Consider the following 22,616-nt stretch of genomic DNA (forward strand, 5'->3'; position numbering starts at 1 on the left):
ACCCTCCCAGGCCCTTGTCTGCACAGGTGTGCGTGCTGCTGCCAGGCCAGCCTGGGGCCAGCACGGCCTGCTGAGTCCACTCCCTGCTGCAGTTGGCAGAAGCAACTGCAGATATTTACAGCACTCCTGTTGGGGGGGGGGGGGCTGTGTGACAGCAGGAAGCAGGGTTCTGCCAGCAGGCAAGTGACCACCAGCACAGGAAGTTTGCACATCTAGCGTCACTCTGACAGTGACGGGCCCCCCCCAGGTTTGACTCAGGGGCCAGGATGAGGGGACGGCTTGGCACACTGACTCCCTCCCAGCCTGGGGGCTGCAGCCACTCTGAGACCAGGGAAGCCAGTGGGCACAGGAGAGCTGAAGTTGATCCCACCTCAGAAAAAGCCCTTTGGAGGCGATGGCGAGGGGCAGCTGGGTGCGACTGGGAGCAGGAGCTGGGACTACGCGTTTCTGGGCCCACAGTCTTGCGACTGGGTGGGGCGGAGGTGCAAAGCAGAGGGTCATGGCTCAAGGATCGCTGTGCATTTGTGGAAACTAAGTCACATGGGGTGAGGCCTCATCCTGCGGTTCCCCAAGGCCGCCAGCCACACCCAACCCAGGACAGGGGTCCAGGGAGAATGCCCTGTGTCCCTACTTTCATAGGGCATCTGGGGTACCCCAAACTTTCCCAAAGCCTCTTGGGTAGGGAAATGTGAAGAGGAACTTGGTGTACTTCCCAAAAATTATTCTAGAAGAGGAAGTTGAGCTGAGTGCAGAAACCAGTTTCAAGTGAACTCTCCAGTTTCATGGAAATAATTTCTTATCCTTTGATAACAGTGTTGGGGGAAGGTAACCCTGAGAGTCAGTGAGCCTCCAGCCACAGGACTGAGATACAGAGGGGGTGATCACAGAACATGTGATCCGGACCCCTGGGGCGAGGAGCCCCCCTGGGAGACCAAGTGAGTGAGCTGCAAGGCCTGCCCCACGGAAGTGGTGGGAGGAGGGGCAAACAGGCCAGATGAGGGTGATAAGGAGAGCCCGAGGGTGCGGGGGACGGTAGGCAAGGCCTGGGGAAACTTCCAGGAGGAAGTGAGCAGTGAGCACCGGCTCAGGCAAGGCGGAGGGAAGAGCAGGCGCAGAACGCCACAGCCAGGGCCTGGGCGCAGGCCATGGCAGCAGACCGCGAATGTGTGGGTCGTGCAGATCACCAGGGCGCTTGCCTTTGGGTTTCTCAACCTCCACTCGAGCATCGTGACACGGGTTTCTGAGGGGGTGATACGTACGTGGCAAGGCCACAAGGCACTTGTGGTGTGGGCTAATTGGGCGGCGGGGGGGGGGGGTTAGGGCTGGGCAGTGTTGGGGCCAGAGGATCTAGAAAATACCCGCCATTATGACTCAGAGAAATGAGGTTCAAAGTATGAGGGGTGCTGCAGCAAAAGTCACTTCTGCAGCCATGAGCCAGCGACAGATGGACAGCAGAGCAACGTTTGAAAGGGACCCACGAGTGGTTGTGGGGTGGCTGGTCCCCAGCTCTCCCTGCCTTTCCTGCCACAGCCAGAAAGCTGACTCATCCCCGCCCAGCCCAGCAGTGTCATCCCCAGCAACAAGCCCTGTGACATCCTGTCATCTGGTGGAAAAGTGTGTGCGCTCAGTTCTAGAATCAGAGGCCTGCTCATGTTTCCGGAATTGCTGGGGGAATAACAAAACCCCATCCTCCTGCGAGGAACAATCTCGGCTGTGCCTGGCACCAATCTTGCGCTGTGCACACAGCCAGGTAGAAAACTGCGTGACTCATCTGCAGTGACACTGGGCGACAGAGACGTGCTGGTGCTTCGTGCGCCTCTGAAACACACGCAGCAGCAAGTTTGTACCTGCGGGAGCGTGAGATACATACTGGGTCGGCGGAACACGTGCACACGCGCACGCCTCCATGGCGGGCGCCTCCTGTCTCGGTTCCCTGAATTGCCATCTATTCGAGGACAATTTACCAAATCATCCGTTGTTTCCACCGCACAGTGCTTTCACCTCCGGCCACAAAGCCCCTCAGAGACACCTTGTCTGGTCAACTGGAGGAAAGCGGCTGCCGCACTGGGCACTCTTGTCCGCCGCGTCCCCTGCCCCTGTGCCCTTCCTGCCACTTTCCGGCCTTGGGCTTCTCCTTCTTCTCTGTTTGAGGTCCCGTCTGCCCTGGGGCCCACTGGCCACTCTGTCCCACCTGTTCTCTGGACTGAGGAGCTGGACACAGACAGCGCTGTGACTGTCGCTGGCTGAGTGACTCGCACACCCCGAGGCTCCTGGTAGGAAACACTGGCGTGTGGGCCCGTCCCAATCCCACCCCCCAGGGTTTACGAGGGTGCCGAAGTGTGAGAGCAGGTTTCACTGCAGTGACAAGCGCGAGCACATCCTGATGAGTGACCACTGTCCCTCGTTGCCGCAGAGTGGGCCCCTCCCCCCCCCCCCCCCCCCCGCCGTGGTGAGGTCCCAGGGCCATGGGGTCATTTCCTGTGCCTGTGCTGGGCTGGGTCAGCAAGCTGCTTTCCGAGCCCAGGGGGCCAGTGCAGGCCGGGAAAGCGAGCCACGGCATCAGGGTGCTCGGCCTCCACGCTCAGGGCGGCTGCCCCTTAGCCATGACCTCACCAGGGACCTCCCTCAACATGCGCGCTCGGGCCGGGCTCCGACTGTGCTGGTCAATTTGGTCAGACTGCGGCAGTGGAACTAAGTGGGCAGCATCTGGAGTCACAGGCTGAATCCAGTGAGCACCTGGGACCCCAGCTCATAGCCTGGGTGATGACACTGGGGGGCAGGGAGGGGGGAGCACCCGCCTCCTGTGTGTTTATTTAGAGCTTCCAGAGACTGCAAATTCCTAAATAAGTGCACAAAAAGAGAGGAGGTCAAAAGAGTGTCAGTCAGAAAGTTGGGAAAGGAAACCTTGGGGGGGGGGGGCAAGAAAACCGCTGCATTTCAGCCCCAAAGTGCCACCAATGCATGCAGTGGGAACGTGCCCACGCCATCTTGTGGGCCGGCGAGGTGGGCCGCAGGGCCTGGATGACAGGCTCGGCTGCCCCTGTGCGGAGCGCCCTCAAGGCTAGTGGCTTTTCCCTCACACAGGTCTTTCCCCTGCAGGTCTATCAACTCACAGTCATTGTCTTGGGAAGCGCTCAGTGAGGCAGCTAATTTTCTGTCCCTTTGCAAACTGACACTGTCCTGGAGCAAAGGGCACAGGACACAGACTTGCTGGTGACGTCCAGCAACCATGCACTATGAAACGCTCCTCGAATGTAAGGGCAGCTCGCCACAGCAGCGGCGCTGCCATTTTCCACACCACCCGCAATCTTGGCTGCAGGCCTGGTGAGGAGATGAAAGATGGTGTTTGCTAATGACAGCAGTTTTCTGTCGCTTCCCAAGCCTGCCCCTCTTGAAGACTCTCAGGAAGTTTAGGGTGCGTTTCTGTGTTGCAAGAGGCGAACCTCATTGAAGGAACAAATTTCTGCCTCACGTTCTATTTTCTGATGTGCTTTACTCAAGAGGCCTTTCGCCCCGCCTTCCACTTCCTCGCCAAGGGGGCCCACAAAAGCCTGGGACCGAGGGCAGCAGGCCGGGCCTTTCCGGAAGCAGATTATCCTGCGCCTCTCTGCTCTGGCTCAGGGCAGCGTGCACTAGGGTTGCTGGTGACCCTTCAGCCTGATGGCCTGTAACCTCCCGCTGCCTGCCAGATAGAGCTGGACTCAGCCCAGGCCTGGAGGAACTTCCCGTGATTGTCCAAGAGGGCCTGCCCACAGGATCTGCTTCCACAGCTTGTCAACACACACAGAAAAGCCAGCATCCCTGCCACGCGGTGGGCCTGTGGACCACGGGGCCGCGGGGCAGGAATGTTCAGCAGAGATAAGTGCGCCACGCCACGTGACATGGACTTGACCTTCCTCAGGTCGTGTCAACCTCAGTACCACTGAATATCTTGGCTGCTTTCTCGCTGTTTCTTGTGTAGCATCTAATGAGATGTGTAAGAGGGCCGCCAGGCTCTCCAAAATGATGGGTTGGAAACATGGGCCCAGCCAACTCAGGAATAAGTGGTTGTTTTGAACTCTGGTGACTTCTCTGATAGCACAAGTGGAATGGAAACATGCAGGAGGTAATGGAGTCTGGAGGAAGGTTCGGGAACGTCCAGTATGAAGGAATGATAACAGAACTGGGCTCACCACAACAAAATGGCTGACAGTGAACCTGCACCCCCCCCCCACCATCCACTGGGGCTCAAAGGTTGCACAGTAGAACTGAGGGAGAGGACGGTCAGGGCTGAAATGTCCTGGAGAAGAACAGGACTGGCTCCGAGGAGGACCCTGGTCTTCCAATAAGAGGCCCTAAACACACGAAGTTGGAAAACCTGCTGCCGAGTGAGTGGATGTGACATGGAGCTTCTGTCCTCCTCAAAATCTTTCCAATCTGTCCCAACGCTGCGGCACGGAGCCAAGTTACCCCCGTGAGCCCAGCCTCTCGCTGGCGCCGCAGGTGCGACCCCGCACACCAGGTGCATGGTGAGCTGGGCCCGCACAGGGCCTGTCCCTGGCCAGCACGGAGGCTTCTGCAGACCCAGCAGAGTTGTGCCCACCCCAGAACTGTCTACACCGCCACGGGAGCGTCCATGTGGTCTGAGGAGGTCAGGAAGGTGGGAGGGAGAAAAGGAGGCCAGGGGCAGGAGGGGTGAGCCTGGGGAAAGGGCTCCTGGTCAGCGCGGGATGGGAGTGCGGTGCTCCCAAGGGCCTGCTGCACACACACCTCTGGGTACCAGGAACTGGCTTCCGTCTCCACTGGGTTTCATCCCTGGCGCGGCTGCCCTCACGCCTTGTTTTCCCCCAGAAACGCACGCGCAGTGTGCCACTTTCCATTCCCCACAGGAGCGCCGGGCGGCCCGGCTCCACTGGCTCTCCCCCTGCCTGGGCACGTGGGACCCCCACCTACCCCTCCCCTTCCCCTCAGCAGCCCCTTTGCTCTCCCCTCGAGCCCACTGGGAGTCAGAGGGCAGGACCCAGGCGGCCTCGCTGCCCCCTTCCCCCGTTCAGGGCTCAGCACCCGGGCCCTGAGGTCTTCCAGGAGAGAGGTCACTTGACCGGGGCTCTCTCCAGGGTGGGTCTGACTTTCCCTCTCTATTTTGGGTCTGTTCTTCCCCCTTTTCTGGGTGGAATTGTGCAAGCATGCGCTCAGAAGCATCTTTGCGAGCTGCGTGAGGGTGTATAAGTCTGGACTCGTCTTACGTACAGTGAGGCGGGATGTTTTTCCTCATGAGTCATGTCACCTCGCAGAACTCCTTCTGGAGGGCGCTGTGCGACCTCTCTCTGACGGGGGTGAGCGTCGCTCTCGGAGGTGACGGGCACGAAGCCCGCGCCGCCCAGAGCAGGCTGCAAACACTCGCTAAATGAAGGAACGTTTTCTTTGCATATCGCCCTGAATCTGTCTTCTCCTGTAAGGCTTTTCCCCACCCCGGCAGCAGGCCGCCATTCTACAGCACTTTTCGAGAAATTATAGTTTGTGTCTTACACGCAGCACCACAGGCCTGCGGCCGGAGCTTCGCTGCCCCTCAGTGTCCTTGCCTGAGATTGTGTCGGGGCCTCACTCTCTGCTTAGCAAGCTTGCAGGGAAAGTTCAGAAGCTGTCAGATGTGCAGCCCGCGTGAGGGAGGCGTCTCTCTGGGGGGGAGCCATGTGACAGTACATTTCATTTCTTCCGTATTACAGATCTTACTTGGTGTGAAAATTTGGGTGGGGTTAAGTCAGACTCAAACTGAAGTGTGATTTGACACCGTCCTCGTGGCCAGAGACCCCAAACCACTGATTCCTTGTCAGCGCTGCCAGCCACAACATAACAGACTCGCCTCTTGTGAAATCGGAACTGCTGGCGACGAACCAAAACAACCACCAAAAGGCAGCCCGTTTGGCAGCCTCGCCCTCGGGCAACCACCGCCCGGCATCTCCGTCAGTGGTGCAGGCCGACTTCCCTTGTGCGAAGATGCCAAGGGAGCGAGCAGTCCCATGGGTCTAGGAACGCAGACAAGAGGGGGTCAGACCAACATCCCTGTGAGGAAGATGGCAGGAGGGAGGAGGCAGGGCAGGGGGAGGTCGGGGCCCCCTGCCAAGTGGGATGGGAGGTTGGTGCCCACACACGGTGCAGGTCAGCAGGACACCTCAGGGGCTGCGCTTGGCAGGCACCAGGCACCCACCCATAGAGGAAAGGTCCCCGACTTTGGTGTCACTCACTGCAGGCCCTTGGGGCCCTGCGGGAGGGAGGGAGGGAGGGAGGGAGAGGGATGAACAGAGGAGGTGCGGACCGGGAAGGGCAGGAAGATGACTGTGATTCCCGTTTCCATGCCAACGCTACCACTAAGAGGGCGACTACTGAGAGCGCCAACCAGGGCTTCCCAGCATGCTCTGGACCAGCAGCACAGGCTCTGGGCACATTCACCCCACTAAAGTGGGGGACCCCAAGTTTGGAGGCCTTCCCCACTCTAGATGGTCAAACATATGTTGCAACATTCTCTTTGAACCTTTTTTTTAAGATTAATTATTTTATTTTTTATGCACACAAGAGCTGGGGTGCAGGCCAGAGGTGCGGGGGGTGAGAGGATTCTCACCAGAGACAGAGCGGGGAGCAGAACAGGCAGACTGACTGAAATCCACCGCTGAGGGGAGCAGCGGGCGAGTCAGGAGAGGTCTGCCGCGCCACGTGGGCAGCTCCCTGGCCGGGGTATCACAGTCAGACTGCAGCAGTGATAGTGTAAGACTTTAACCCCTGCACCAGCAGGGAGGCCCCCTTTGAATCCTTTATGTTTAATTTTTACATGAAGACAGTTGTCACAGAAATTCTAAAGACGGACCTACAGAGCGGCAGACAAATGCACATGGTAAGAGACCCCGCACACGAAGGAGCGACAACTGACCATCAAAACACGTAAACAGCGTGTCCGAGACAGCACCAGCAGCCTGGCAGGGGAAATGAGCAAAGATATGAGTAAGCATTTCCCAGAAGGACCCGCTGCGGCCCCAGACCACATATCCAGGAACGGCTGCTTAGCGACGCAGCGCCCTTGCCCACCAGACTGGCCAAAATGTTTCCAAAATGAGCGCGTTGAGGTCGGTCCGGGAGGCACAGCCCAAAGGCTGAATACATGGCACGCGGGCGGGAACGTCAGGGCCTATCTATGTTGTGAGCCCAATCTCGTTTCCAAGTCCCTGTGATGTCAAGGGGAAGGTTTATTGTTCCAAACTCAAAGCGAATTCCCCCAAAAACTCAGGCAGGAGCTGTTCTCCAGACCTTTTCCCATGGGGTCACCCCCAGAGCCTCGGGTCTCCCCAAAACCTTTCTTCTGCCCGAGTGACCCTGTGACAGCTCACGTGGCCTCGCGCCCCTTCTGGGCTTGGCCCCCAACCTCTCCCTCCCGCACTGAGAGGAAGCAGGGCCCTGCTGTGGGGGGGTGGCACCCTGAGGCCGCTGTTCTCCTGACAGCTTCTTAGAAGCTCCCACCACGTTTATGCCCGAGGTCTTCGCGGCACGCACGCTGCAGGCCCAGTGGCGGCCATCTGCACGGCGGCTCGGGGGTTCCCTCTGGCACCTGCTTGGGTCTCTGTGTCCACCGGGCTGGGGGCCACATTCCTGGGGACCCGATGTTACAAATGAACAAACCGGTCCCGTCTCCTTTGCGGTAAGTGCCGCTGCCATGTCGCCTCTCCCTGCTCCAAGGCAGGCATGCCACTGCTCCACAAGAGGAGGGGGCCCCATTTTACCTGGCGCCTGAGGGGCTTTCTCCAGTTCAGCACAAAACAGCTGTTTGGCTCCACTTGCCCGGCTGGTGGCTGGTGGCCCCTGTCCGCACCTGGTGCTCCAGTCACCCCTCAGCCTGAGCTGTGGTGGGGATGGGTCTCCCCAAGCTCCATCCTCCTTCCTCATCACAACATTGCCCTCCGGAATGGCCCAAGACCCCCAGAACTCCACACACCTGACCCCTGACATCAGTGGCAGTTTCTTCAGACTTGATGGGCCCGACGTGCCTGCTCATGGCCTCTCTGTGACGTCCTTGCGGCCCGCCAATCCAGACCTGATTCTGGATACAGACAGTTGGGGTTGGGGTGTCCGGGGGCACCAGGAGGCAGTGTCCCCAGAAGTGTCCAGATCCCACAGGGCAGGTGGGACGGCGGCCTCGCTGCCCTGCCCTGTCCTTGCTCACCCGCCCGTCCCACAGCCATCAAGTTCCTGTTCTCCCCCAGGCCTTCTCTCTGGAGCGTGTGTCTTCTGCTCATCTCCACAGAAGTGTCCTTCCTTTCCCGCCTCCCTGAAAGTCCAGCATGGACTGTGCTGGTGTCCCCTGATAGCCCTGTCACCCAGTGACCCCAACACCGCCCACTGAGCACAGGGATTTGTAGGTCAAGGATGGGGGAGCTTCTAGATGGTCCACCCATTTCAAGAAAAAGGCAACCAGCGCTGTGACCCAAGTTCTTTTCTCAAAGCAGGTAGAAAAGGCTAGCTTTCCATGAGGACAGCAGGGTTCGTCCATCTGCTGCTGCCCCAAACCAACCTCCCACTAACTGGGCCAGGCCTGACTACTGAGCACCCAAATGGAGACCGAGAGAATCTGCAGGCCTGAGCGCCATGGCCCCTGACAGCCAGAGAGGGAACAGGGAGGTGGCAGATTTCTCACCAAAAGTACTTCTGAGCTGTGGTTTGGGTGTTTTTTACTGGCTCTTTAACCTCAAAACAGGCTCTCCAGGCCTCTCCACATGTCTGAGCCACCATCATTTGATAAGTCCCTTTTGTGCCTAAAGTAGCTTGCAGTGCTCGCAGAGGCCCGTCCTGTGTCCCCGTGTCAGGACACAGCGAACTGAAAGGAGAAAGTGAAGAGGTCGAAAAAGTAGAGCCAGTTGATCATCTAAAGCTGGCTCAATGGATGCGTGAATGTGAATAAAACACGAAGCCCAGGGAACAGAAGCACAGAGACAAGAGTAAAAATGCCTTTGGGACGACTAAAAATTCATTGAAAAATCCCAAGAGCCGTTTCTTTTCTTATTTTACGTAAATGAATTTGAGAGCCATATGAAAAGGCCACTTTTCCAGGAAAAAGTATAATTTAGTGAAACTGACTCAGAGAGAGATAGACTAAACAGATCCATTTCCATAGAAGAAACAGTAAGTTGACGAAGATCTAAACACACCAAAAAAGCACGCGATGTAATTCAGAGGGGAGGGCAGCCAAACTGTAGAGTGCTGTTAATTCCAACTCTCCTTAAAATATTCCACAGTGTGGCAAGTTTCCCAATTTTTACATGAAGTATATGATGCACCGGTCAGCTGAAGACTATGCAGAAATAGTGTCTTTTATGAACATTGACATGCACAGCCGATATAAAGCGTCAGCATGCGTGATCCACTAGCATCATACAAAATATATCCTGTCCAGGGGCCTCCCTGGTGGCGCAGGGGTTGAGTCTCAACATAATGACGCTATCGGCAGCCTCTGCAGCACGAGTTCCATCCCCGGCCAGGGAGTGACCCGCGGGGCGCAGCAGATCTCCCCTGCCTCGCCGCTGCTCCCCTCAGCCGTGTGTGTCAGTCAGTCTGCCTGTCCTGTCCCCCGCTCTGTCTCTGGTGAGTCCTCTTACACCACCCCCGCACCTCTGGCCTGCACCCCAGTTCTTATATGCATAAATAAATAAATCTTTTTAAAAAAAAAAAAATATATATATATATATATATATCTCCTGTCCATCTGGGGTTGTCTCCAGAAATACCAGGGTGGTTTGATATGCGATAGTCAGTGAATAAAATTCACCATTTTGTTAGAGTCAATGAGAAAAGGAACCACATTGCTAGCACCACTGGAAATGTTTTAATAAAATTCAGTCATTTTTGGTGAAAAATACGCTTAGAAACATCTGTCAGTGGCAGTACAGTAGCACAAAAAACGTGTATCTCCCACATCCCAAAGACCGGTGTCTTCCCTTTTAGAAACACCTTTGCTGGCACGTCACGGACAGGGGCACATGCGCGTACATATTTCGCTTTGACAGCTTGGTCAGTTTCAGCGTGGACACATGTCCACGCCAGCACCCGTCAGCTCCAAAAGTGCCCTGCTGTACCCCGGCCGTGCATGCAGCATGGGGCCATGGCTTGCCCTTGACGTGTGTGCCTGGGCGCTGCCGCCACAGGCCGAGCAGCAGAACAAATGCGCCTCCAGCCCGCATCCCCGGGGAACAGACACCAGTGCCATCCAGCAGCCACGTTTCGGGGCCCAGAGAGCAGGACCCAGAGACTAGCGCAGCCCACGGTCATATAAGGCTGTTCAGAACAGCCAAGGGGCGAGGCCGTGGGGCACCTGGTGTGGGGAGGGCTAAGGACAGGTGGGCGTCCCTACACCAAGGACAACGATCCAGCCTTGACAAGGGCAACCCTGCGGCTCGGGACAGGGTAGGTGTGCAGCGAGGCGCGGTGGACAATCTGAAGAAGAGCAGCGGCACACACTCCCCCCACGTGGGCCTGCAGTGCTCAAGGCCCTGGCAGCACAGGACCCCAGGGGGGGCACCGGCCCTGCCCTCCTAGCGGGAGAGCCTCAGAGGCGAAGTGAACACACGTAGCTGAGGGCGCCATACAGCGGAGAAAGCAGGACACGCTCTTCCTGTTTGCTGAAAAGGACTGGAAGGAGGAAGGGAAAACCATCAACAGTCACCTGGGTGTACGTGCAGACCTGGCGGAGAGGGAGCGGGCCTCTCAAAGGCTGTTTTAAGCACATTTGGAGACGAGTCGATCAACCCGTGACATTTGCTCCGAAACAGATTCCACTACAGATTGCCGTTCACCGCATTTATGGTCACTGTGTGGAAACAGAAATGCAAACGGCCTTAATACAAGAAAGTGCTCAACTCTACTCCTAACGAAGTCAATGAAAACAAAACACCACCTGTCAACGCTGCAGCCAAGAGGCGGCCTCTGCGGCCACACGCCCTTGGCCTCGGTATCGGCACCTCCAAAGCACCAGCACCTAAGGACTCTTCCGATTTCGTTCCCACACAACTGAGTACAAATATCCACTCCTGTCGCAGCGGCCCTGAACCCTACCGCAACAGTCTTAAATGTCTTCCCAAGTAGTTTAAAATAAAATAAATAAAACACCTTTTACAAACATAATGGCGCCTGACCACACAGACTAACGTACAGAGATAGTCCCCGCAGTGAAGGTTTAGCGTGGCAATGGACTAAGTCGTGAGAAATCATGAGAAGGATCCCTACAGGCTGATGGAGAATGATCCCCAAAACCTGTTAAGAAAGGGGCCTCCCCTGGTGGCGCAGCGGTTGAGCGCTGGGCTGCGAGGCTGCCCGCAGCCTCTGCAGCGCCGGTTTGATCAGCGGCCGCCGGCGAGGGTCCCACATGGCGCGCAGACCTCTCCTGCCGCCCGCTGCTCCCCTCAGCAGTGTCCTTCGGTCCTTCTGCCTGCTCTGCTCCCCGCTCTGGCTCTGGTGAATCCTCTCACCCTCCCGCGCTTCTGACTGTACCCCGTGCTTGTGTAAATAAATAAATAAACAAATAAATCTAAAAAAAAAAAAGAAATAAAGAAAACAGTGAATCACTATGCTACCATTTCTGCAAGAAATCAAGAGGCAAATATGCTGGCACACACAGACAACACGTCTGGAAGAAAAATCAAGAAGGCCCCAGCTGCATCTGGAGAAAAGAAGGCAGGAAACTTGCTTTTCACTGTAAACACTTTCATAGCCTTGGTTTTGAATCTTGAGCATACAGTCCTTAAAATACACGGTGTCAGGCCACATACAAAGGAAATAAGTGTACAGAGCACACTCAAGCATGTATACTTAGTGTTGGATCACTAGATGTGTAAAACAAAGTTATATGTGTATCTTATACTAAAATAAATACCCATTGAACTGTAGAAGCAAAAGTAAAAAAAAAATGAATGCAGCAAAACAAAGGTGGCTGTGGGAATCTGAAACTGACTGCAGCGACCTCTAAACATAACTCAGAGGCTGATGTAATTGAAAAATCAGAAGCTAAGAACAGAAAGAAATAGTAAGAAGAAACAAAATAATTAAATAAGAGTTTATTAAAAAGAAACACAAGGGATTTGTTTCTGTCCGGCATGGAGAAAGATGCAAAGGACGTCCCTTGCGCTTTGACGAGAAAAGCTGGGCAAAACACAGAATCTTCTTTTTCTCGAGCCCATCAGAGAACTCAGCTCAGGAGGCACCCAGGCAGATTGGTGGGGATGCTAAGTATAAGGCCTTCCAGAAGACATGAGCCACCCAGGCCCCCGTCCTTCTGCTAACCTCACCAAGAAACAGCCTTCTGTAATTAAAACAGCAATTTGTCAACAGGGCTTTCATTTCAGCCTAAGAAATTCACTGGTCCAGGGCCTCCCCGGTGGCGCAGCGGTTGAGCGCTGGGTTGCGAAACTGCGCGCGGCCTCTGTGGCGCCGGTTCGTTCCCCGGCTGCTCCCCGGCCACCAGAGGAGGGTCCCACATGGCGCGCAGACCTCTCCTGCCGCCCGCTGCTCCCCTCAGCAGTGTCCTTCGGTCCTTCTGCCTGCTCTGCTCCCCGCTCTGGCTCTGGTGAATTCTCTCACCCTCCCGCGCTTCTGAGTGTACCCAGTGCTTGTATAAACAAAACAAACAAACAAACCAGCAAACAAATAAATAAAGCATGCCTCTATAAAAAAAAAAAAAAAATCCCCAAGACCTAAGAAATTCACTGGTCCAGGTGGAACCAAATTTCTCATGCTCAGCATTGCTGGCATTTGGGGCCAAGTCTGCAGGGGGCCTGTGCACTGCAGGGGACTCGGCAGCACCAGGTCACCACCTACCGGATGCCAGGAGCATCCTCCCCACCAGCTGTGACAACTGTCCCGCTAGGCTGCTGCACCTCTGCCGAATTCACTACACTGGAAAAGTGTCTGTTTTCTTCATCTGAAATGCAAACTTTACTATTTTACCCCACCTGGGGGTGAAACCACTGCACCATTGAGAACCACTGATGTATGGGCTGCCCCCCCCCACCCCCTGGGCGCAGCGGTTGAGCACTGGGCTCTGCAGTGCCGGTTCGATCCCTGGCTGCTCCCCGGCCACCGGGCGAGGGTCCCACACGGCGCGCAGACCTCTCCTGCCGCCCGCTGCTCCCCTCGGCGGTGTCCTTCGGTCCTTCTGCCTGCTCTGCTCCCCGCTCTGGCTCTGGTGAATTCTCTCACCCTCTCGCGCTTCTGACTGTACCCAGTGCTTGTATAAAGAAATAAATAAATCTTAAAAAAAAAAAAAAAACCACTGATGTAGGCCTCGAACACAAACATGACAAATACGCAACCATTTTGAACATATTCTTCCTCAAATATGGCAAATGCCGTCCGTGTGTCTCAGGGCCTTTGTACTTTCTGTCCCGGGATTTAATAATATGCTAAGGAAAATTCCCACATGGGCCGGCTGATATGAAAAGGAAGCACTTGTTTGAAGTTGAAAACATGGCGGCTGCCCTCCCTGCCTGCCTGTGACTATGCAGGCGCCTCTTTTTTCCTTTCTGCTTTTCCTAATAAGCCTGTCCTTTTAAAATGTAAAAGAAGAAGAAGAAAAAGAAGAAATAGAAAGCACGAACACTGGTCGGTGGCTGAAGAGCCGAGCATCTGCCACCTAGGAGTAAGTTTGGGAACTAGACACTGCAGCTGAGGCGCTCAGGACATCGGTGAAGGACGCGTGACCAAAAGGAGTGGCTGCTGCTCAGAGATGTGTCATCTGTCGTCGTGTCCCCCCCCACCCCCGGGGCTGGGACTCTGGCAAGCACATTCCTCCAACTCCCCCGCTGGCCTCTTTTTGGGCTTTGCTAGGGAGACATGGGCAAGGCAGGAAGGGGGCCCCGACGACCCCGCGTCCACCATGCATCCTTCTCTCCATCCCAAGTCAGGTAGCTTCCTGATGGAAGGTCAAGGAAAAACAGATGAATCCACCATTGCAGTATGAGATTTCAACAGCCCTGTCAAAAATCGGGAAAGCACTAAGATAAAAGCAACAAGGATATGGAACTGAGCACACAATCAACGCACTTGACCTGAAGGACTTTGACGGCAACCGCACGCACACTTCCCAAGGCGGCCCCTGCACTCACTTCCACAAGTCTCAACAAACTTACAGGAATTCAAATCATAGAGTATGCTGTCTAATCACAGCAAAATGCAAACACAAAGATATCTGGAAAATTCTCAAATATTTGGAAATTAAACACACTTGTAAATAACACATAGGTCACAGAAGAAATAACAAAGGAAATTAGAAAATATCCCCAAGTAAATAAAGAATGAGAACGACGGACCAGCATTCACTGGGCGGCAGTAAAGCAGCACAGCGGGGGAAAGTCATAGCACAACCAGCTGCAGGACTTGAGGGCAGTCTGAGCCAATGGGCTCCTGCTACCCTAGGGCTTCCAGAATGCGCACTCGACCCCAAGAAGGGGACCCACGCTTCTAAGGAATTGTAACAGGGGGGTCCCCAGGAAAGGGGGAGGTTCCAGGTTTCCTGCCCCACCCAAGGGAGGGTGGAGCTGAGCAGAGAGAAGAAGCTGCAGAGGAGACTGAGGAAGGAAGGAAGGAAGGAAGGAGGCAGGATGGAGCCAGAAGGAGACCTGGAGGAGGCGCATGGAGCCGAGACGCGTGAAGAAACTGCGCTTGCCTTCTGGTCGTGGACCGGGTGACACAGATGCGGGTGAGAGACCCGTGGGGAGGGGACCATGGCGGTTTTTGTCTTGGTTTTGATTTTGCTCTTTTCCTTCCAGACTTGTCTGGTTGTTTCTGACCCTTTTCTGTGGGTCCCCACTGGAAGGTGCTTTGGACCTGGGGCAGCTTTCGGGCCTCGCTCTCGGCCAATCCTGCTTGGGTGGACTTTTACCCTCGAGGGGACGGGTCACTTTGGGTGCTTGATTTAGAAACTAGATTCTTTGCCCTTCCTGCGTTGTTTCCTAATTGTATTAAAGTTCCTTCCCATCAAAGTCTCCTATGTTTTGTGTTGATGCGGCGGATGGCAGAACCTATGTAGAGTAGGCAGGTTTGCGGGGTCTGGGGTGCCGTTCTCCCTGCCCTGTGACAGACTGACTGGAGAAGGCAACTCTCCAGAGACAGAAACCAGAGCAGTGGCTGCCCAGGGCGACACGACAGTGGGGACTGCATGCCAGGATGAATTTGGAGGGGACAGGGAGGGCCAAGGCTGGACTGCAGTGCTGGTTGCACGCAGTACTGGGTCAAGATAAAGACACCTGTGCAGGGCCTCCCTGGTGGCGCAGCGGTTGAGCGCTGGGTTCCGCAGCTGCCCGCAGCCTCCGCGACACCGGTTCGACCCCCGGATGCTCCCCGGCCACCGGAGGAGGGTCCCGCATGGCGCGCAGTCCTCTCCTGCCGCCCGCTGCTCCCCTCAGCAGTGTCCTTCGGTCCTTCTGTGCCTGCTCTGCTCCCCGCTCTGGCTCTGGTGAATTCTCTCACCCTCCCGCGCTTCTGACTGTCCCCAGTGCTTGTATACATAAATAAATCTTTAGGAAAAAAACAAAAAAGACACCAGTGCAGCTTCACTCCCAGAGTTCTGTTTGCCTGACTGAAGTGGAGACTAACTGGCGGGGGTACCCAGGGATGTCGAGACCCAGAGCGTCCCTGTCGCAGAAAATGGCACGGACAGGCCGACAGACGCGCTCAGCTCCAGCACCTCCTCAGCATGTTGGCGAGGTCAAGCCATAAATGAAGTTTTGACTTAATTCTAGGTAAAAACGGCCAGTTCCTTCCTCCGGTTTTATTTTTTTATTTTTTTTGTAGAGGCATGTTTTATTTATTTGTTTGTTTGTTTGTTTGTTTTGTTTATACAAGCACTGGGCACAGTCAGAAGCGCGGGAGGGTGAGAGGATTCACCAGAGCCAGAGCGGGGAGCAGAGCAGGCAGAAGGACCGAAGTACACTGCTGAGGGGAGCAGCGGGCGGCAGGAGAGGTCTGCACGCCATGTGGGACCCTCCCCCGGTGGCCGGGGAGCAGCCGGGGATCGAACCGGCGCCGCAGAGGCCAAGGGGAGCTTCGCAACCCAGCGCTCAACCGCTGCGCCACCGGGGAGGCCCCCTTCCTCCGGTTTTAAACACGTTGTTGGAACAGACCTCCGGGCCGCTCCTGGCCTGTGGCGCGCGGGACGGCCACGGTGGCCACCGCTCCCGCACCACCGAGCGGCGCCTGCAGGGCCCCTCCCGGAGCGTGGAAGGGGGACCGCGGCACCTTCGGCAGAAGACAGGTCACAGAAATACTTGCCAACACCCCCACGTGCTCCCAAGGCACAGGAGCCCAAGCACAGCAGGGGAGACGCGAGAAGGGCCGCGTGAGCCACCCGGGGAAGCGCAAAATCACAGCCGACCCGAGGCGCGCAGAGGAAGCAGCAGAGAACTCTGCTGCATAACGGGGCATAACGGCTTCGACCCGAGCCTCCAAACTCAACGTGAGAGGCGCTAGGACTCTGGGTAGAAACAGCTGCAGATCCTAGAAGCTCTGCGAACCCCAACAGCACCTCAGCAGGCCAGGGACAGCGCAGCCTCCTGCGTGGGAAGGAGCAGCGCACACGCGAGGAAAGGGAAGCAACGGCTGTAAAACACACAAGGGAAAGCCGAGTCCTTTTTAATTGAGGTCACGCCGGTTGACAACACCCTGTGTTTCAGGAAGACAGAGTCACGCCCGCCTGGAGATGCTGAGCAGCCAGGGCCGCGGCCCAGGGCCCACACTCCCCCCCTCCCAGGGCCCTCAGTGCTGCAGTAGGATTCCAAGGGTTTTGTTTTGCTTTGGTCTGTTTCTTTGTCAAGCAAAAATGTCAGTCCAAAATGAAGGCAAAAATACAAATCTTTGTCTAGCCATAACTGAAAGAAGTCACCACCAGCAGACCTGTAGAATAGGAGGCAAATCATTCCAGAGGGAAGCAAGGACGACCAAGGGCCGGACATGACCAACTGTATGGTGTACCCCAAGAATCAGATGAAATAGAGAAAATCCTTGAAAAACCCAACCACCTAAGTTCATTCCAGAAGACAGGGATCACAGCTCTGTATCCGTTAAAGAAATAAAACGTAGGGCCTCCCCTGGTGGCGCAGCAGTTGAGCGCTGGGCTGCGAGGCTGCCCGCAGCGCCGGTTCATTCCCCGGCCGCCGGCGAGGGTCCCACAAAAAAAAAAAAAAAAAAGAAAGAAAGAAAAAAAACGTAACTGAAAACATCCCACAAGTCCAAGTCCCGGAGCAGATGGGTCAATGGTGGGGTATACCCAATATTACATTTCAGAAAATAGAAGACAGGGAACATTCCCCAACCATTTTATGAGGTCAGCATTATGCTGACATCAAAACCAGAAAAGACAGTGCACAAAAGGGAAACTGCAGGCTAATATCCATCGTGCACAAAGACAGACGTGTCTTCAGCGAAAGATCAGGAAGCGGGACCCAGCCACGCAGGGAAAGGACGGCATAGTAGAGCCACGGGGCTTATCCCAGTAATCCAAGCCCTAAAACGCAAAATCGACCCAAGTGATTCACCATAACAGGGCAAAAGACAAAGCATATTGTGTTTTCATAAACACAGAAAAGGGGTTTAACAAAATCTAAATAACAATAAAAAACCTTAGCAATACAAGGGCACTAACTTGATTTCATAAAAAACAGCTACAAAGAGGGCCTCCCCGGTGGCGCAGCGGTTGAGCGCTGGGAGCGAAGCTGCCCGCAGCCTCCACAGGCCACGGGAGGAGGGTCCCACATGGCGCGCAGACCTCTCCTGCCGCCCGCTGCTCCCCTCAGCAGTGTACCTCGGCCCTTCTGCCTGCTCTGCTCCCCGCTCTGGCTCTGGTGAATTCTCTCACCCTCCCGCGCTTCTGACTCTACCCAGTGCTTGTATAAACAAAAAAAAAAATCAAAAAAAAAAAAAGAGCGTTTCCCTGGTGGCACTGGGGTTAAAGACACAGCGCTATCAAGCTATGGGCAGCCACTGCGGCCTGAGTGAAGTCCCCGGCCAGGGCGCTGACCCACACACAGGGCGCGGCAGAACTCCCGTCTCCCCGCTGCTCCCCTCAGCAGTGGATTTCAGTCAGTCTGCCTGTTCTAATTTTAGTATATGTGCTGCCGAAGCAAACACCAGTCTGCCTGTTCTGATCCCCGCTCTGTCTCTGTGACAGTGTGTGAATCCTCTCACACATACACCCCCAACTCTGGCCCGTACCCCAGTTCTTATATTCATAAACAAATAAATCTTTTATAAAAAAAAAGAAACAACAGAAATTCATTAAAAAAAAAAAAAAACAGCTACAAAGAGCAACGGCTAACATGCTTCAGCGGGAAGGGTGGAGCTCAGGGGAAGCCCAGGGGCTGCTGCTCTGGCCGTGTCAGTGCTCCAGCTGGGAGCAGTGAGTTTACCAAGGTTGCAGGTCAGAGGCAACACGCAGAATGGACAAACTTGATGTGAACTTAAGGTGGACCTAGAATTGACACGCGACTGAATGGGCAAAGAAGGCTGAAGGGCTGAAAGCACCTGAGGGAAGAATTCTCGTAAGGCAAGTTGTGGCCAAGGAGCATGGTGCTAGCCTAAGATGGACCGAGGCACCCAGGAAAACTGATTTTGTTCAAGTTGCAAAAGTAATTCAAGGAGAGTATATTCAACAAACTCAGTTTCCAGTAAAATGAACCACGATGCAAATGTTGCATGTTTACAGATTTTAGCTCAAGTCACAGACTGAAATATGAAAGTATAAAACTTGTAGGAAACAAACAGAAAATATGTTGAGGAAATGGGACAAGGTGAAGAATTCTTTGATTTGACAGTAAAGCATCATCCATAAAAGAAAAATTGATAAATGAGACTTAATCAAAAATTTTAAATATTGCTTTTCTGGAAGAGACTGCAAAAAGAATAAAAAGATAAAGTACAGGCGGGTAGAAAATGCTTGGAGATTAAGTCTGCAACAAAAAACTATTATCCAAGCTACAAATAGCTCCTGGCAAATGCTGGTCGTGGAGGAACAGTGTCACGTTTGCCACGAAGCGTGGGATGCCCTGGCTGATCCAGGATGCTCTGTGGGCAGCGCCTGGAAGGGTGCCCGCGATCATCATGAACAGAGAAAATCGCAGGACAATTGGTAGAGCGTGACCCCTTTTGTGCAAAAGAGAACGTTGCAGATTGTGTAGAAATAGTTCTAGAAAGATCACCGTTCTCTTGGGGGGGCTTTCCTTTGCCACGTTGCAATACTTGTACCACTAAGTAGCTTTGCTGTTATCTGTTCTGAATGTCAGGCAGGCCCTCTCGTCCTCCCCCTGCGAGTGACTTGGGCCTGTCCCGCGGGTGCTCAGCCCAGGGAGGACGCGGGTGCTCAGCCCAGGGAGGAGGGCCAGTCCTCCCGGCAGGTCCTCCTGCTGCAGGGTGGCCGCAGGGCTGCGCCGAACTGCCCCTGAGTGCCCTCTGGTGGCAGCAGGGGGTTCCTGCGGAACTTGGAGGTGAGCGGGAATCTGCTTTTGATTTTGAGGGGTGTCCCACCCAGGTGTCAGCAAAAGGCACCCAACTATCTAACAGGCCACGCCCCTCCTTAGGGGAAGTCCCCACGCCAGGGCTAAAGGTGAAAAGTGACATCTGGTCAAATAAGGAAGGTTACGTCTCAGCGCTCCAAGCTGCCAGAGCCCCCATCCCTGCCCACCATGGCCCCTCGCACAGGCTGTACATGGACCCTGGGTGTGCACGCTCAGAGGCAGGGCAACTTGCCTAACCAGAGAGAGAGCATATACGGCTGCAGGGGAGTCTCCTGCCACCTTCCCGTGGGGCACAGGATCAGAACCCCCCTGGCACAACGACTGCGGAGCCTTTCAATTGCCTCCCATTGCCAAGGGCCAGGAGGACACCACCTCCCCGCGGCCTGCAGGAACCTGTCCGTGACAAAGCCTTGGTTGGGGGTGGAGGAGGAGAGACTCTTCCTTTTCTTATGTACTCCCAGAAGGATGAGTCTTCCAGGCAGCTTGGCTGGACAGAGGGAGGGAGGCAAGCGGCTGGGGATGTGGGGGCCGGCAGGCCCGGACCTCGCTTGTGTGTACTGGGGGTGGTGGAGAGTGCTGTGGGAACACCCCGGCAGTCCACCCGAGCAACCCTTCCGCACCACCACGTCCACTGTGAGCGCACACGCCCCTCGGCTGCCTCCTGGGCAGAAGCAACACTCGAAGCTGTGGACGACCCCCTGCCAGCCCTGCGGGGTGACAGTGGTCCTAGCGAGTGCAAGTGCAGGCAAACGGCCTGCCAGGCATTGTGGAAGTACCCCAAACGCAGTGGGTTCTTCTTGTCCCTTCCCACCTCCCACGAACAGCGCTGATATCGGGCGGGGCGCCCAGGTGGGCGCCGGCTTCGGAGCGGAGCACACAGCCCGGGCGCCGGGCGCGCAGGCTTCGCTGGCAGGCATTGAGGAATCCGGAGGACATGGCTCTAGCGCGCTCCCCCAGGCTCCGCGCCGCCCGCATCCCGTCCGCAGGCGCAGCGGCTGTTCCTGGCGTGGCGAAGCCCCCCACCCGCCGGCCGGCGGGTCGTCCCGGGGCGCACTTGGTGGCCCGTGATCCGAGGCCCGCGCCGCGCGAGGGGTGAGCAGGCGCTGCCCGGGGCGCCGCTCGCGCGGCCAGGGGGCGGGGAGGACGCGCCCTCCCCGGGTCCCTGCTGTCCCGCTGTGCAAGCCTCGGCTCCCGCGGGTGCTCGGCAAGCGCGGTGGCAGCCCCAGGCAAACGCCGCGCAGCGACAGCCTGTGAGCCCGGGCTGGCGGTCTTAGTCGCCGGCTCCCCGCCCGGCCTCCAGGGCGCTCCGGACCCGCCGCGCGAACGCCGGGAGCCGCCTCCCCCGCCCGCGTCGGCCCGACCGGCCCGCGGTCCTTCTGCCGGCCCGCTGTCCGGCCCTGGGCGCGGGCCCCTGGGGCTCCGGGCCGCCCCCGACCAGACCCGGGACGCCCTTGCCGGCGGCGTGCGTCTGAGTCGCCGGCCGGGTCCGCGACCCCCGCCCCTCCCCCGGCTGGGCGCCTTGGCTACACCCGCTCGACGGGCGATCGCGCCTTCCGTCCCGTCCCCCCGCGCCCCAGCCCGCCTCGGGCTCGGCTCCGACTGCAGGATCCGGCGGCCAGCGAGTGGGGGGACGGGACGCGGGGCCCGGACTCACGTAGCGCTGCAGCTTCCTCTCGGGGGGCGACTTGACCAGCCAGCCGGTGCACACGGCGTCGCCCGCGCTCATCGTGGCGCCCGCCGCGCTTCCTCCAGCTGGCTCGGCCGCCCGCGGCGGGAGGAAGTCGGCCCGGGATGCCGGCGGGGCGGGCCCAGCGCCGCCCCAGCACCGCCCCAAGCGCCGCGCGACCCCCGCCTCCGGACACCGCGGCCAGCGCTCCGGCCCCCGCCGTCCCGCCCCGCCTCCCCCGCTCCGAACGCCGCGCGCCGGGGGCCGCCTGCCCGCCCCTCCACCCCGCCCAGGCGACGGCCGCCCGGCAGGGAGGAGGTCTCGTCCACGCGCCCGGAACCGCCGGCTCCCCCGACGGCCCGCCCCTCCCCCTCCCGGGCTGGCCGCCTCGCCGGCCCCCTGCACCCCCATTGCCCGCCCGCGTGGGAAAGGCTGGCACGTGGAGGACTGGCATCCCTCCACCCTGAAGCTGGAAAAGGTGGCTGCAACGGGGTGCCTGGCCATCGATCGGAACGAGAAAGCTGCGCCTCGCCGCCGCCACCACTCACCCGGCCCGGCAGCCACCCGCGCTATCTGTCCAGCCCCACACTCGCTGCTCCAACGGCCTCGCATTATCTCGACGGTGCAGACGCGGCCAAGAGAAACAGGATGACAATGTCACACCACTTGGAAGCCAGCCCCGGGCGGCCCCTCTCCCAGCGCCGCCCGCTCTGAACCGCGCTGGAAACGGGAAAGGGCTGCAGCCAGGGGGGGCGGGCACCCACGATGCGCGCAGCGGTGGCTGCCCAGCGCCAGCCACGTCCCTGAGCCGCTCTCTGCCCTCTGTGTAACGCCTCACACTTGGAAGAAATCAATGCCACGTCATTTCTGTAACTTACAAAGACACTTCCTACCCTTCTGGTACCTCGGAAGTTTCCAGAGAGAGCTCACTATCTCCCGGCATGATTCTAGAGTGTGTCAGGGGTCACCCAAAATGACAGAACGGGCCGGATGGTTTGCAGCATAAAGGGATCCGGGCAGGTGCTGGAACTTGTGGGCAACAGACAGGGGCGTGGCAGCCACAATGGTAAAGCGGATGTGTGGAGACTGTCACCCCACACATCTACACCCTTCCAAACCCCTTGGCTCTCAGCACCCCCACCCCCACCCCCACCCCCACGACCTGGACAGCTTCTGACTGCTTTGCAGACCTCATACCCAGCTCATCAGCCAAACAGTTTACCCGCAGCCCACCCCTGCTCCACCTGCCCCTGCTCCCCCACATCCATACCTTGATATCGTGACTTATGATGCAAATAGCCATTCCCAGCACCTGAAGCCCTAGGAATTTCCTGAGTGCCAAGAGCCATGGAGGTATATCTTGTTATGTTAATTGGTGTCTCCAGGAAACAAGGGGGGGATGGGATGTCCACACACACACACCTCTGGGGAAGGGA

The 22,616-nt window shown here is 56.9% G+C and overlaps 1 protein-coding gene across 1 annotated transcript in view; it reads right to left on the minus strand.

Annotated features, from left to right (window-relative positions):
* GAB3 (GRB2 associated binding protein 3) overlaps positions 1–21,240 on the minus strand; it is a gene marked incomplete at both ends in the record, with an annotated part of 45,195 nt that extends 23,955 nt beyond the window's left edge. The window contains one exon of the mRNA XM_084258540.1: positions 21,169–21,240. Within this exon, the coding sequence (XP_084114666.1) occupies positions 21,169–21,240 (72 nt within the window). The remainder of the gene's footprint in view (positions 1–21,168) is intronic.
* Positions 21,241–22,616: the final 1,376 nt, after the last annotated feature.

This window comes from Talpa europaea (genome assembly GCF_964194135.1).
Source record: "Talpa europaea genome assembly, chromosome: X".
Taxonomy (NCBI): domain Eukaryota; kingdom Metazoa; phylum Chordata; class Mammalia; order Eulipotyphla; family Talpidae; genus Talpa; species Talpa europaea.